The 15,358-nt window shown below is 42.1% G+C and overlaps 1 protein-coding gene across 1 annotated transcript; it reads left to right on the forward strand.

Moving 5' to 3' along the window:
• Nucleotides 1–1,730: 1,730 nt before the first annotated feature.
• On the forward strand, nucleotides 1,731–11,181 carry PERP (PERP, TP53 apoptosis effector). Its single transcript, XM_026048192.1, has 3 exons — nucleotides 1,731–1,979; nucleotides 9,188–9,331; nucleotides 9,917–11,181. The coding sequence occupies exons 1-3, from the start codon at nucleotides 1,769–1,771 to the stop codon at nucleotides 10,150–10,152; spliced, it is 591 nt and encodes a 196-aa protein (XP_025903977.1). The 5' UTR covers nucleotides 1,731–1,768; the 3' UTR covers nucleotides 10,153–11,181.
• Nucleotides 11,182–15,358: the final 4,177 nt, after the last annotated feature.

The raw sequence follows: 15,358 nt of genomic DNA on the forward strand, positions 1-15,358 counted from the left end.
ACTTCTCATAGTTCGAGGTAGCCTGCCTGACATTTTTGCCACTTGCTTATGGTGACATCACCTTGATCTGTTTTTAGCATCATAGCTCATTCCCTAGCATGTGCCAACAACATTATTCAAATCAAGGTCACCATCCCTCCTCACAAGATACTTGCTTGAGTGTTTCTTGAGGAACTGATCTTGGACATGCTTTGAGCTGTACAAAATCTCACTTGGTGTCCTCCAGCAAAAAAATCATACTTTCTCTTTCCCTTTGAAAGTTATGCAATTCTCTCTACCCAGCTTTTTAACCCCTCTAAAAGTATTTCGCATGAGAATGTCAAGAATTTTGTTCAAGTGCTGAGTTAAATCTTCCTGGCCATGTTCTCCAGTTAARCAGGGATCCAGCCTGTGCCTATGATGTCTGATGAGTTAAGCGCTGTGTGATGGGATGACATGATGGGATGTGCATAGATCTTGCCATGGAGAGATGTTTCTCCCATGGCCAAAATACTGGGTGCACATTAATGCCATTTGGCAGGGAAGCCTTCATTTTGGTCGTCTCTTGGGTGCATTTTCCAACATGGGACAGTGGAAGTCAGGACATGTGAAACCTGGGCAGAACTTCTGGACTGTGTCTGGCCAGTCTGGTTGTAAGTSTGGCAATGACTGCAACCTGCTTTTAGGAAACAAACCCTGGAAATGCTGAACTTAATGTTAGATATGTGATAGTTAAAATGAGATGACTTCTTTGCTAAGGAAGTCACACTCCCATCCTCAAACAACAGCTTTTTATTTTTTTATCCTTCTAATTTGCATTAAATTGTCCCAAAAATGGGCAAGAAGTTGACCATTTTAACTGGAAAGCACGTCATAAGATTTCAGTGCACAGAGTGACTTATTATCAGCTTTAGGTGAATCTGATTTCTCTGTATCAGGTTTTGAGAGGAAAAAAGATCAAGTCAAATACCAAGGAAGAGGGAAGGGCTTGTGAAACATCCTAAGAAAGTAATTTCTTTTGCTGTGCTTAGCTATGTTTGCCAGCGAGGAATCCAAAGAGATACAAGAATGACAGAATAATTCCTGGGACTTGTTGAGTCAGGCATAACGTAAATGATCCACTCTATAACACAAGTAATAGGCAGGCAGAGAAGCATTTGGAGGCTGAAGCAATGAATACTGAAAACTTCAGAAGAAAAGCAGAATCTCTTTGGASGTGCCCCTTGCTCAACTGCAGTGCTATGAATTTTAGCACAGCAACTTAAAGATCAAGTACTTCATTCAGTCTGCTCCCCTGTTGGACCCATTTGAGGCGTCTGTCCCTGAGGACTAAAATATCACAGGCGCTTTTGGTCCAGGCCAGAGGAGGCCAGGATGGTATTGCACTCCTGGAGTTTTGCAAAGGGAGAGACTCTGGAGTCCTGGAAAACGTGGCGTTTCCGAGGCTGCGAGCGGGTGGCGCATTTCAGCGGCCATGGCAGCCAGCAAGGAGTTAAGACCGGATTAGGGAGTGTAGCTGGCCGGTTTGTTTGGCAAGCCGGGAGCAGGGGCAGAGCAGAGCGGGGCCCAGCCCTGCCGCTCGCTCCCCGCCGGCTCCACAGGTTGCTGCTGCTGCCGCCCTGAGTCACAGGAATGTGGGTGGGACGCCCTCCTCCCGCCGCCCGGATTAAAGAGCAGCCCGGGCGCCCCGCCGCACTGCGTGCCTGCCTCTTCGGAGCAGCGTCCCCACGGCGGTGGGGCGGGAGAGCTCGGCCTCGCTGGTGCCGGAGCACCGCGGCAGCCGCGCGCGATGGTGGTGTGCAGCCTGGCCTGCTGGCGCTGCAGGTGGCTCCTGCCCCTGCTGCTCGGCCTCGCCATCATCATGGGCATCATCGCGCTGGCCGGGCGCGGCTGGCTCGAGTCCGAGTCGGCGCCCTACGTGCACCAAGCGTCGCTGTGGGAGAGCTGCACGCGGGGCGAGCAGGACCTCAACTGGAACTGTGAGTCCCTCATGGACTACGGTGAGTTCAGGCCAGGTGCCTCCGCAGGGCCCCAGACGGCTGAGCCATCCCCGAGGTGGACGTTGGCGCTACGGATGTCCCCCTGCTTCTTTCTGCTGCTCAATGGGACCGGGGTAGCTGTGCAGAACCAGGGGCGAGGCTGCTTYGGAGGTGAAAGCAGTGGAGAAAATCCACCCACAAGCTGCCTGGGAGCAATTTATTGTGCACTAGCGAGAAGCCAGTCCTTTTCCGTAAAAGAAAGTTATCTTTCACAAACAAGAAGTGAGCTGCCTGGCCACAAATCCTTGGTTCTCCAGTTTGCTTCCTATCGACACACTGGACGAGTGCAGCCCTGCGGCCGAGAAGTGCTCACATAGGGTGCCTTGCTGAGCAAACCTCAGAGGCAGCAACACAGATGAGGGCTCGGTGGGCAGAGCCACYGGGGCACGGCAGCAAAATCTCCTTCCCTCTGTCCCTGTGGTGGGAGAGTGGTCCCGAGCCTGCGGCAGCGAGGGAGACACCATGCGTGCCACTGTGCTGCAGGCGGCCTAAGTCTGAGCCTAGTCGTCCTGTCTGCTTTAGCTTGCTGGGCTGCTTTTGTGCCTGGCGCTCCCGGGCCTGTCTGTGCTTCTGGGGGAGACTTTTCATTTTGTTTGGGTTTTTTTTTTTTTTTTTTTTTTTTTTCTATGACAGGCTGACTGATTGCATCTTTTTTTTTTTTTTTCTCTTTGCTAAAACATGCTGATTGCATCTGCTTTTCCCTAAAACAGAACGCTTATGGCTAAATAAAAAGAGCTGCCTCTCAAGCCTGAGCCAGGGTGCTTTGGGAGGTGAAGCTGGAGAACGAAAAGGGAAAGTTTAGGGCTGTCACAGATCCGGCAGGGGGAACTTCCCCACCGTGTCCCTCGCCAGCTGAGCCTGGTGGCCCTCCTGAAGCTCTGCACTGCAACCCTCGTGTGGGAGCTAAAAACTTGCCAGAGCATATTAGATTACAATATTACAATATATAATTACATTATATATTATATTATAATGCATACATATTGCCAGAGCAGTTGCTTTTTTTCTCGGCCTGAAAATGACTGCAGGTTTTACTGTAAGCGAAGGAAAACAAAGGAAAAGTTGCTGAAATTTGCTTTCTTCTGTAGCGCCACTGCTTTTCATGCCCCTGCGTCCTGACGGTTGTGTGCTGCGCTCCAGCCCTGGGCGTGGGGCAGAAGCTCCGTTCTGCCTTTTCTCTCTAGCTAACAAGGTGTCAGAGAAGAAAAGTATCTTTTACTTGTAGCTTATTTTAAACAGCTTGACTTTGCTTCTTCTGTAATTTTGATGAAATGCATGCCACCTTCTGCTTAAGTACTATTTACGTCTAGACACAGGATGTAACATATGAATTCAGGTTTGATTTATTTCATTTCCTTTTTTTTATGCTAATGAAATTAAACTTAAAATAAACATGGGCATTTACAAGGGAAAAATGCCTAGCAGGCATTCACAGTACTACTGCAGGAAAATAAAAGTTAATTAGTTGAAATGCATAACATGTCTGGCGTAAAGTCCTACACACCAACCATGCTGCACTGCTCCTGACAAAACTCCAGAGTGATTCCCATTAATAGAAATTTTATTTAAACTGTTTCTTAATTGAGCTGTGGCATACATGCTAAAGTGAGAAAAAGCAGTTRAGACTTATTTTAAATGGTGAAGAACAGGCAGAATCAAGTACATAGAGATTTGCAAGTAGGAATGTCTCCTAACCCAAATTGCTTCTTAATGCACATACAATGCCATAGGAGAGGGAAGAAGTAGAAAAGCAAAAAGAGGAGTAGGATATAATTTGGTAGGGAGGTGGGGAAAAGTATTTTGATTAGAAATCTGTACTGGTTTGCATCTGGGAAGTACCTGCCTGGCAGCATCTRTATATTAGGCACATGTTGCAATGCCTAGCTGCCATGCTGCAGGGTGGTGTGACTCAGGATGACTTACTCTTGACCACTGCAGGATTATATGTTGGCTATGTGTTTGAAACATATCAGGAAGCCATCAAATATGAATAGAGTTGTTTGCAGTGTGGTTACTTGGACAAGACTGGTTGCTTTTATCTTTACAGTGATGAAGCTGTAAGTTTAGGAACAATATTTGTGGATGGCAATGTCATGCCAGCTCTAAATGGTTGCTCCCTGTAACTTGCTTTGAATTAGCACTATAAATGACAGGTGTGTATGTGTGTGGTAAAGGTACTGCCATGGTGGTGAACTCTTTCTTATATGCCTAACAGCCAGCTGGTATTCACTAAGCACACAATAGTTGACTTAGAAAAATAGAAGCATTCATCTGGATCTTTAATAAGTGCCAAAGGAGAGAGAGAGAAAAAAAAAAATGGAACTTAGATTTAGTAGCCCAGCCTTTGTGAATCATGGAATCATGTTTCACTGCTGCTGTGTCAGTGCAGCAGGGTTGCTAGAGGAATGGCCTTTGGTACCTGAGATTACTGGTGAAACTTAGCACATGCCAGCTTCACTGAGGAGCCAGATAAATAAAAGAGGAATGTTACAGATACACCCATCTCACTCTTTCCTCCTTTCAGGCATACTTCTGCCTGATTTATGGTGCCAAGATGAATTCTAAACAAACAAGCCTGGCTGATAACGTCTGCTTAGCGAAGGCTCATACAAGAGTTGTGGCAGTCTGCTGGTCTACTTACCCCCAAATTTGCTGAAACTCCCCAGTAAAAAAAAAAAAAAAAAAAAAAAAAAAAAAAAAAAAAAAAAAAAAAAAAAAAAAAAAAAAGTCTGGCTGGCATCCATGCCATTGGGCTTGCTGGCACAGGGGGCAGGCACATTTCTACTGTAAGGAACAAGGCAGTGCTTAAAGCTGGATTATTCCAGGATTTTGCCTCTGCTCCATTCCAGTCAGTGCAATATAACTGAAGCAGAGGTTGTACTGGGGGGCTTTTAATTGTTTGGTTGTAGAGCAACAGCTTATGGCAGACTTCTAAACTAAGCAGAACCCAGTGATAATTCTCAGCTAGATTTCCTAGCAAATCTTGCTTTCTGGGCTCTCCTGTACTAAGGTGGGTATGCAATGTACCCTTTCTTTGCCAGTCATATTGTCATGGAATTTTGCACATTACATGAGCAAGAAAATATTATTGACAAYGGTCTCTTGCTCACAGTCTACTACCACTTTCTTTAGTCAACAAAGTATATTTTATGAGCATTCCAAATCTGAGCTCTCAAGGCTGAATAAATACTGTTACTGGCACTTCTGTATAGAAAAATATCAAAATTACATTGTGAAAATACGTCTCATCTAATCATGAGAATGTAAAAACTCCGCCTCTGAGACTCCTGATATTCACAAGCTAGGAAACTACCTTCTGATTTTGTGAACAATTAAATAGAGATGAGAAAGACTTGCTACTGCAAATCCCAGAGTAGTTCATCTTGCTGCTGCTGTTAGGTTATTCATTTCACTTTTATTCATTTCAAAGGGAAATCTAGATTTAAATGCCCTACTCTATAGAGCTTCCAGCACTTCCCTGTTGGGGAACAGACAAATAAAATCAGGAAGTTTAGCTAACATTAGGATTTTTTGTTTTTAATTTCGTCATATTCACTGATGATCATCATTAGCTTGAAATAATCCTGACTCCTCCTTGTTATTTGCATGCTAACGCTGTAGCTTTATTTTCTTTGCATAGTCATCATTAATCAAACTGTATAATAAAACTTTTAATCCTTCCTAATAATTACAACCCTTCAGCCCCTGAACAGCTTTGTTGGTGTGCTTTAAACATCACCTAATGGATAAATAATTTTCTGTGAGGATATGCTGAGAGTTCAAATCTTCTTTGAGGTTAGGCTGACCAGGGCAATCCTAGTGCCTCAAACTACATGATTATGAAGCCCCAAATATTTTGTTATTATTGCTTAAATTCCTAAACAGATGTCATGCCTGTTTTGAAAAACTCTGCCTGCCAACTTAAGGAACCTGAGTCTTTTCTGTTTTGGAAGAAAATTTAAATTTCRTCTAAATCTCTTGCTGCAACGTTCTTCTGAGCACAAACTGGAACCTGGTGCTGATCTGCCTCGCTCAGCATGTGAGACATAATGTCTCTCAAAGCAGCTAACATGAGGGAAAACACAGGCCTTTCCTTTTGGACACTCGGGAGCCGGAGGAGGAGGACCTCGCAGGCTGACATTGAGGGCTGGGTGGCTCAGGAGGTTCAAACAACCCTGAAGAGGCTCTGGGTCAAAAAAGGGCCAGGAAAGCTCAAATTAGTAGGCAGGGGTGACGAAATTCCTACATGGGAAACCAGCATGTTCAGTGAGCTCTTCATAGCACTGCTACCAAAAACTCCCCTGGTACACAGGGTTAGCAAAAGCTTGTGTGGAAAAGGCCTTCCCTCTGTGCTCCATCAGGGAGAAGCCCCCAGCCTCAGTCTCTTACCTCAGCCACACAGTAAAAGACGCCAGACTAAGTTTTTGGGAATGGGTCTCTCATACCTTGTGCACAGACAAGTGCCCAGAAGGTTCCCCTGCCCTCCCCATTACTCCCGTGGCTCCTAAGGTGGCGGCCTGGCAGGCCCATGGTGGTACTCTGGCCCTGCCTAGGCCAGACCTGGCCAACGCGGGGCCAGCGCCAACGGTCAGCCTCAGCCTTAACAGCTCTTATCCGTATCATCCCACTGCTACTGACACTGGAGASGACAATCTGGGAGGAGGAGGAGAGGAATGCACTTGGTTGCCAGCACTAAACTTTGTTGCAGGCAGGCCCCCCAAAAAACACTGTGAATCTTCTTGCAGTGCTGGCTGCTACTCTCATATATATGAAGATTTTTTTAAAAAAAACTGTGTTTGATATTAATCTTCCACACTCCTGGCTAGATGTCCCCACAGCCAAGTGTGTTGTCACTTCCATACTGTCAGAGACAAGCAAACAGTTCSCAATGAGTGGAGTCAGGACTCACTCGTATACAAAGGCCTGTTACCCTTGTAAACTAATACAGGATATGGAAATAGCTGAGATAGCACTGCGGGCTCTCTAGCTTGTATCTGTTACCGTCATGTTTGTGTTGCACCAGACTTCAAGGTGTCTAACCCCCTGGCGTACTTGAGTTTGCAAGCTARGCTTTATCAGGCAGATGCCAGGCATGACTTCCTGCACTGTGCTTACAGTGCACACATAATGCACTGGTGAGGAATGCACAATATACAAAACRCGCTTTTTGTTGCTACCATTACTCCTTTTCTTAAGAGGACAAATATTAATAAATGGCATTGCTGACTTGTTTGATGTGAATCATTTTTCCTGAGGTGGCCGTGTGTTATGGTTAAATATCCTTCTATCCCAGCTATCCCTAAGTAAATACTGTTGTGAAGATAATATCCACTGTCTACATTAGGTACATCAGAGAATATTTTGTATGGAAAGATATTATCTGACCACTGACGTAGCTTCAATGTCACAGTRCTGATTAGTTGCCCTCTCTCCCTCCTCCCCCTGCAGCAGTCTCTTAGGGAAGGGATATAAAACACGTAAAACTGGTCTAAGGAGGAATGGGGATGAAGGGAGCTAGTTTGAAAACTTTTTGCTGCCTTGCATAGAGCTCAGATTCATGAAGGGGACGGGGAAAGGAAAATGAAAGTCTTTTCTATGCCAATTGATCTGTTTTGGGCTGAGAAYGGCTAATAGATGGCAAATGTATTTCACTTGAGATTTCCAAAGTGAATGTTATTTCTTACACCCATACACCCACGCCTTTAATGATAATAGCCGTAAAACGGCATTTGCTTTCACAGATATGTATAGAAGGGTGTCTGAGATACTTGCACTCTGGCTCAAATTACTATTTCCATTTATGTAACTAGTAGATACACTGCTTAARGCAGAGGGGTCTTCTAAAAAACTTATTCTTTTTCTCACAAAGAACTTCTTGGACAGAGGCTACCTTTAAAGCAAAATGTTCCCAGAATTACTTCGGCTTTGTTGGAATGGGCAATTTGTTATAAATCTCCTGACTTAGTTCAATTTCTACATTAGAGGGAGCTCCGGATCTGGCCCTACTTATGTCTGATGTGTGAAGGTAGAAACCCTTTTTAGGGAGATATGGAAAGTAAGTCGTGATGACAGCTTTCTGAAACCAAAGTGCTGGTTGTTCCTACAGTTCAGCCCCTGTGGGTGAGGATCCTGCCTTCAGGGCTTTTCTTGTTGTTTGCAGTGTGCTCCCCTGAACTGGTAAATATTTGCTAAAGAGAGTAAGGTCTAGCCATAATGCCTGCCTTTCCACATGCCTATGTTACTGTAAAATGGGAATTCTATTTTTTTTATCAAGGATTTTTCCTTTTGTTGCTCCCCTGGCCCTGGCTGTGATAAATGAGCTCTGAACACCCACTGCTGCTCTGCTGGGGCGAGGTCGGTTTCTTAATGTCTGGGCCTCTTTAGCCTTCACTTACTTGGWGCTGTTACTTGAATCTAAATGTCTGTGCATTACCCTGACCTATTGAATATCAAAGAAATGCTTCAGAAAAGACTCTTCCACTTGGCCTCTGATCCTGCTTTGCCTCTGATCCTGCCTCTGTTTCCTCCTCCACCCACTACATTTTAGCTGTTTTTGAGTCTTTTCAGCCTGTGAATAGGTATTTCTCTCCAAGTGTTCTCTTTATCTTTGTTATCTGACCTCAGCTATTTCAGATAAAATTCTTTCTGGTCTCAGTATTTTTTACTTCACATGCTTTGTTCTTGTCATAAACAAACAGACACGAAGTCCCGTGCTGATGGCATTATCATTTTATAGACATGATCACTCATGATGGTGCCCTCATGTCATCTCTCATGCTTTGTACTGTATGGAAGTGGTTTTGTAAATTTATATGGCAAACATAAATCATAGTGATAAAATACTTTCTGAGAGAATGTGCCCTATCTGCTGCTGGATCCAGGCAGCTTATAGATATTTATTTTGAACGTGTTATCTGTTTTACCACTATATTCCTTTTTTCAGTAGGACAGATTACTGGGAAAAGAATTCTGGGCTGCACCCTCTACCTTGGTACCTCTCTGCTGTGCCGCTGTGCACTTTGAAGATATCCACTGTTGCTTTGGCATAAGACATCTTTTTTACAGCAAATGCTTTCAACAAAGAAATAATTACAGGAAACAAAAGACCTACAGTGACCTGGAGTTCAGCGCAGTGCTGTGTATAACATCTTTCTGGTTTTCTTCCCAAGGATGGGGGAGAGCAGCAGCTGCCACGTACCTCGTCGGCTTTGTGATCCTGGTCATCTGTTTTGCCCTGGCTGTCATAGCCTTCTCGGTGGAAATCCTGCGCTTCAACTTTGTGCGAGGAATTGGAGGCTTGCTCTTCGTTGTCGGTAAGGCTGGGTACAAAGACTAGACTTTTTCAATATATAAAACAGGCACCAGCAGAAAGACATCTTAGATGGACCCTCCTCATGAAATAAACTGTCTTTGCCTGGTTTATGATCTGTTTTTACGCTCTGAGAGGAGTTCCAGTGGCCTCTGTCAACTAGGACAGCAGTATATGAGGGTAACCAGCATCTTTGACCCTGCATGTCATATATGAACACTTTGGAGCTAAGAGCCACAGGTGCTTCCCACCTTCCTAAGGGGTGGAGCAGCTCTGGGGCAGCACTACAGGTGAGAGGTGCCTGGCTCCACAAAGATCACAGCGCACATCTGTAGGGCTGGTTTTGACATGCAGATGAGCACCATAGAAAATGGACCACGTCAGCCTTGGCTGCTGCAATCAGATAGGTGTGGGGATCTGCCTCTACCAGAAGTCACGTATCTCTGCAAGAATGCAGATTTGACTGTGAGACTGGAGCTAATCTTTAAAACAGGCAATGCAATTACCTTCAAATATGCTTTTAGKGGGAAAAGCAGTACAATTCGTTGTCATTTACTCATGTTTTTCTTTCTTTCTCTTTACCCTTTAGCTGCATTCCAGATCATAGGCTTGGTCATCTACCCAGTGAAATTCACAGAAGAAATTCCTTTGACAGGAGATAATATGTTCAGCTGGGCCTACGGTTTCGGTTGGGCCAGCACTGTTGTTGTAATTGGCTGTGCTTTCTTCTTCTGCTGCCTCCCCAACTGGGAAGATGAAGTCCTGGGAAACATCAAGCCTACCTACTACTACTCTTCCCCAGAGAGAGCACCATACTTAAATTGAAAGAATAAATCCAAGTACATTCAACCCTCAAAGCAACAGAACTCCTCTGCTGTAAATCTTGATGTAATTGTGAGAGACTGAAAAAAAACACCTTATTTCTCCAAATGACTTCTTTCCAGAACTGGTAATGAATTAGTGAAAACATTGGACTCTTTAAGCAAAAAGCTCTTACCTAAAGTATTATTTACATATTTTCATGTCAGTTCTGTTTGGGTAGGTTACCGGCTCCTTCCCCTCCTAACTAAGTCATTCTTAATTTATTTAAACATTTGACATTTACTTACAAATAAAGATGTGGTATTTCAAGTAYAGAAAGGAAGAGGAAAGATTTTAAATAACTTGTTTGGGGGACCTACAAGTTATTTTGTTTTATTATTTCACCCCTGACAAAACTGCATGAAATGGAACCAGAAGAAATACACCAAAGCATGCTTTTTCTTCCACCAAAGTCAATCCCAAGAAAGGAACTTTACTCGAGTGTATTACAGACACAAGCTGCCTAGGAATGACTTCTCATTCCTGTTACTAGACTATTGTTGACTATTAACCATTTGAAGCAAGAGGAAAATAAAATTAACATATATTTTTCCACTAGCTATTGCAATTAGGCTGTTACACTGTGTAACAAGCAGTTAGGAACTTACTCTGCCAGAGCCAATACATCAGAGAGAGTAAGTGGGTGGGTATATATGCTTATGCATATGTACAAAATAAAACTTAATGAAGCATTAACCAGCATACTGTAAAGCTAAAGTACTTCTGGACTAAACTTCTTCAATGCCAAATATGTTTTGTATTATATGTTGTATATCTTTGTTTTGTAACACCTTTTCTAAATTGGTAATGCTGTATATTGTATGTGATCCTAATTTGGGAAGGTGAGGTGACTTCTCAAGCTACACCCCAGGCCTGTAGTTTCTGATTTTACCAAGCATAAAACCCTGTAGACTTCAAAGCTATGTTACAAGCTACATAATGGCATATGCAATCAACTGTATTTATGATTCTTACTGAAAAAGAGAATTCTGTGATTTTTTTTTTTTTTTTTGTACAGTACTCAATTGCTGGGAATACTAATACTGATAATACCTATTTGTATTATGAGTAATGTTAGTACCTAACTTTCTAATGAATTCAAAACACAGAAGAGAATTCCAACTCTGTAAAAATCCTTGCACAAATAAACTGAGCAGGACAGGAGACCAAAAAAAAGGGCATCCTTCCCAATACAAATAAGGATGGTATGATAGTAGTGTTTAGCATAAGTTAAGTCTTTTGTATGTTTTTTTTTTTATAAGCATAACTCAGCAAAAAGCATAAATGTAAAATAAACTTGGTTCTGAATATACTGGGAGGGGTAGAAGCATAACCATCATGTTACACAATTAAGATATTCGGGAGAAAGCTATTGCAAATAGTCATTAATTAGTCTCAAGTAATGCTAATGTCTGTGGCACTCCTTTCAAATATGGTGGCTTAATTAAAGCTGTTTTAATTAACAGTTGAAGAAACTTGGTGTTTGTGGTGCATCAATTCATTTCATAAAATCAAGTAAACAGCCATTCTTCTGTTAAGGTGAACTTCAGTCTATGAACTAGCAGGTTAATAAAATGGAGTTAAAAAATTTACACATCTAGGGCAGCAACAGTATCTTTTACCAGTTGTACAAGTTTGAGGACACTTCGGTATCCTTTTATCAGAAGTGCATGACCTAGACAGGTTCTTCATTAAGCCAAAACCTTTTTAATACACAATCTTAGAGGGAACTCTCAATGTTTTAAATACATGAAGGCCACAGGTGATCACAGATGTGGGAAGTCTCTCCTTTTTTACAGGATTATGTCAAATAGCTACTTTTGTATACCAATTAAGCCTTTTTGCTAGGGGCAAAAAGATGAATATTCACCTGCTACTCTTAGTAGAAGACCACACTTCTCCAATGATCAGATACTTTCCAATGTCTAACCTCAGTTTTTATCTGGCCAACATGTAGTTCTATACTGGTAGTATTGTTCATCTTGAACAGTTATTTAGAGAGCAAATCTCCTGCCATCCACTGCTGCTTTAAAACATTTAAACCAGTCTGCTGCTGGTTTCTAGCTCTGGAAGGACAAGCTCACCTTTCTCCTGATCTTTTGAGCTGATCTCTACCTTAAATGTCTTACTTTTAAAATGAAGTTACCTAGATGGATTCTGGCTGTTCATTTGGATTTTTTTCCCCAATCATTTTTATATTTTAAGTGGATTAGTAAGGTAAATATTTTGGTATGTTTTAGATTTTCCTAAAATTAATTAAGGAGAATCAGAAAGCTTGTATAACACCCACTTTTTAATAGACAGAACATGTATTTTTGCTTACCTACCAGTCTATAGTCAGTTACAGCTTTATTCAGGGCTCACCAAAGTCTACTGAGAAACTACAGCAAAAAAAAAAAAAAAAAAAAAAAAAAAAAAAAAAAAAAGAAAAAAGAAAAAGTCCAGGCTTTAAGTTTCCTGCTTGTTCTGTAACTCAGGAAAAGGCAGAGCAGTTCAGAAGAGTGTGAGCATACTTGGCTCACTTTAGGGTGAATTAAGAGCACTCAGCAACTTGTATGACTGGAAGTTAAAAAAGGCTAACCAACCTGAATGGGATGACTGTAATGATTAAATCTTACGGATAAGGGGAAGAGCTGCCACACCTCMCTGCGCTTTTGCATTCTTAGTTGATGTAGGACATGACTCCTTTCTCAGACAATTCTTTGTTGAGGTAGAACTCTTACAAATACTCACCTGACCTTTACTGTAAGGACCTTTGCTGTCAGTATGCATAGGTAAAACACAACAGTGAAGCCGGGATAATTCAAGATGGCTTTTTAGGGGTGCATGTTGTGATAATAAGCACTACAGGAATAAAAATGCACACAATAAACAAAAGGTTACAAAATTTAAAAGGAGTTGTTGAGATAATTGGGGGTTTATGAATTTATGATGAACTAAGCACACAGATCAATGGGAACAAAAATGCTTAGGATATCCACAACAGCCAAGACAGCTGGGGTAATGGGGCAACAATTCAGACCAATGGAGTTTGCTGGTAATACAAGAACAGCCCCCTCTAAAGATGGGATTTTCAGTGTCAATAGATAAAGCTGCACAGATTTTAACATAGATGACAAAAGTAAACCTGRGCATTGGTACTCCCAAGCAAAATAAAGCAAAGTCAAATTAGATCTGAAGGATATATTCCCCAAAACTAGGAGCACCAGTTTTGGGCCAAAAGACCTGTGACAAGTACATGCAGAGATGTGAAATGCATGTGCAAGGAATCCACAGTACCTGGGATATTCAGTCTTATGTCACAGATGCAGCAGAGATTAGCTCTGCATTGAATGTCTGTGTAGCTGTTTGGCCAAGAGTGTATTGGATTTGCTGGATAAGTACAGCATATTTGTAAGTAAGTCCAATGCAGGTCAGCATCAGCTCAGTAAGCAGCTTTTGTCTAGGGTTTCCTGACATTCGAGGGTATGGGACAAGCCACTCCAGCAATGCAGCTAGACATCTTGGCAAAAATCCAACACCTCAAACTGTGGTTGTCTAAGATAATATTTAAATGACTCGAGAATTCCAAAAATAACCAAAGGGTTTTTATTAAGATTTTTGAATACTAGAATTGAATAGGGCTGAATTTATAATAAATGCAGGCATAGTGGAAAATAGACTAGAACTAGAACTTTCTAAGTACTTTATCACTACCAGCTTAAAATATAAACATTTCCATGAATGCTATTTCTCATGGGCAAGTTTTTGCAGGATTGGATAGTATTTATCAGGTGAATTAGCATGAGTATTCTATTTCTTTAATGTAATGCATGCAACACACAACTATTTTCCACAGAAACCTTTGTGAATATGGAAGTATTTAAAAACTATTAAATATTCATAAGCCTGGGAAGCACAGCTGAAAACAGCATAGTCAAGAAGGCCCAGCTCTTAAATAGGTTGCAATTGGAACTCACATGCAAAACTGGAGTCCTGAAAGCTGCTACTGAACTGCAACTGGCCTTTGAAGAGGTCTCATTTCTTCACTTCAAAGTTTCCCCATCTTTTCTCTGCCTGTGACCTGTGCCCTGATAGCTACTGGAGCTCCTTGCAGGAACCCCCTGTGGCTTTCAGGACTTTAAGGGAAAAGTTTCTGTTGCTCTGCTCAAATAAGAGTGAGCAACAGCACTGTAGTACTTTTTCTATCTTGACTCTTTGGACCATTTTAAAAAAATAGGTAGTTCAATTTTATGGATGCACAGGTATCCTAAATGTGGTGCCAAAATCATGATTTATGACTAACGTTGCTTGAGAAACTCCTGGCATTTTTGTAAGGGTATTGAAATGCTGCTTGTATAGCTCAGTCTTACAAGGCAAATAAGATGGGTTGTTTCCTGTAGCAAGTAATTTGTTTAGTATAGTTGCTTCTGGAGTGAAAGTTGGGAATCARTACTTTTGGATTTAAACTACTGAGTCCAGGTCACAGAAGAAGTTTATTGCAGAACTGGAATCAGATCTACTGCCAAGCCACCAGAAATGCTACCAGGGTGCTATCCCTGCCACTTAGCTCAATGCTTAAAATGGACATCTATTCTCAAAATGACCAAGACTGTCACTTCTGGAGTTTTTCTATCACACTTACTTCCAGAACCAGTGTTCTCAAGTTTACACTGGGCAAAACTGGAATTAGAAACTGTCTCAAAAATTTGAGACCCACGTTACTGCTTTGCACTGGTCATTGTGAATTGCCCAGCCTGTTTGTAACTAGACCTTTACTTACACCATCAGGAATGTAAAACTGATGTCATTAATTCTCTTCAACTATCATCTGTGTGAGTATGAATCAACAATTGGGACTTGAAAACATTTTTGTGATTGGTGTAAGTGGAAAATTAGAACGCAGCTAACCTCAGTCCTCAGTTGTGCTGGCTTGGAAAAATATTATGAATTACGTACATTAGTCAGGTGTCGTAATCTTGAACATAATTGCAGGCATACGCTTAGGAGCTAACATGCAGCTACTACAACCCCTTTTCAGAAGTGAGCCTATTTTTAAACTCTCTTGATATTAGTAAGAAAGAAGCAAAAATTATGAAAACAGAATTCAGATCAACAGAATTCAGACCCGCTCGCCATCATCTTTGGAAGGTCCTGGAGAACGGGGGAGGTGCCGGAGGACTGGAAGAAA

Source organism: Nothoprocta perdicaria, unplaced genomic scaffold (assembly GCF_003342845.1).
Source record: "Nothoprocta perdicaria isolate Ctin4 unplaced genomic scaffold, notPer1 scaffold_52, whole genome shotgun sequence".
Classification (NCBI taxonomy): domain Eukaryota; kingdom Metazoa; phylum Chordata; class Aves; order Tinamiformes; family Tinamidae; genus Nothoprocta; species Nothoprocta perdicaria.

Excerpts from the sequence above, each read along its gene's own strand:
- PERP (XM_026048192.1), top strand. The coding sequence starts at position 1,769 with ATGGTGGTGTGCAGCCTGGCCTGCTGGCGCTGCAGGTGGCTCCTGCCC. Across the intron at positions 1,980-9,187 it reads TGAGTCCCTCATGGACTACG|GATGGGGGAGAGCAGCAGCT; the intron begins GTGAGTTCAGGC and ends TTTCTTCCCAAG. Across the intron at positions 9,332-9,916 it reads AGGCTTGCTCTTCGTTGTCG|CTGCATTCCAGATCATAGGC; the intron begins GTAAGGCTGGGT and ends TTTACCCTTTAG.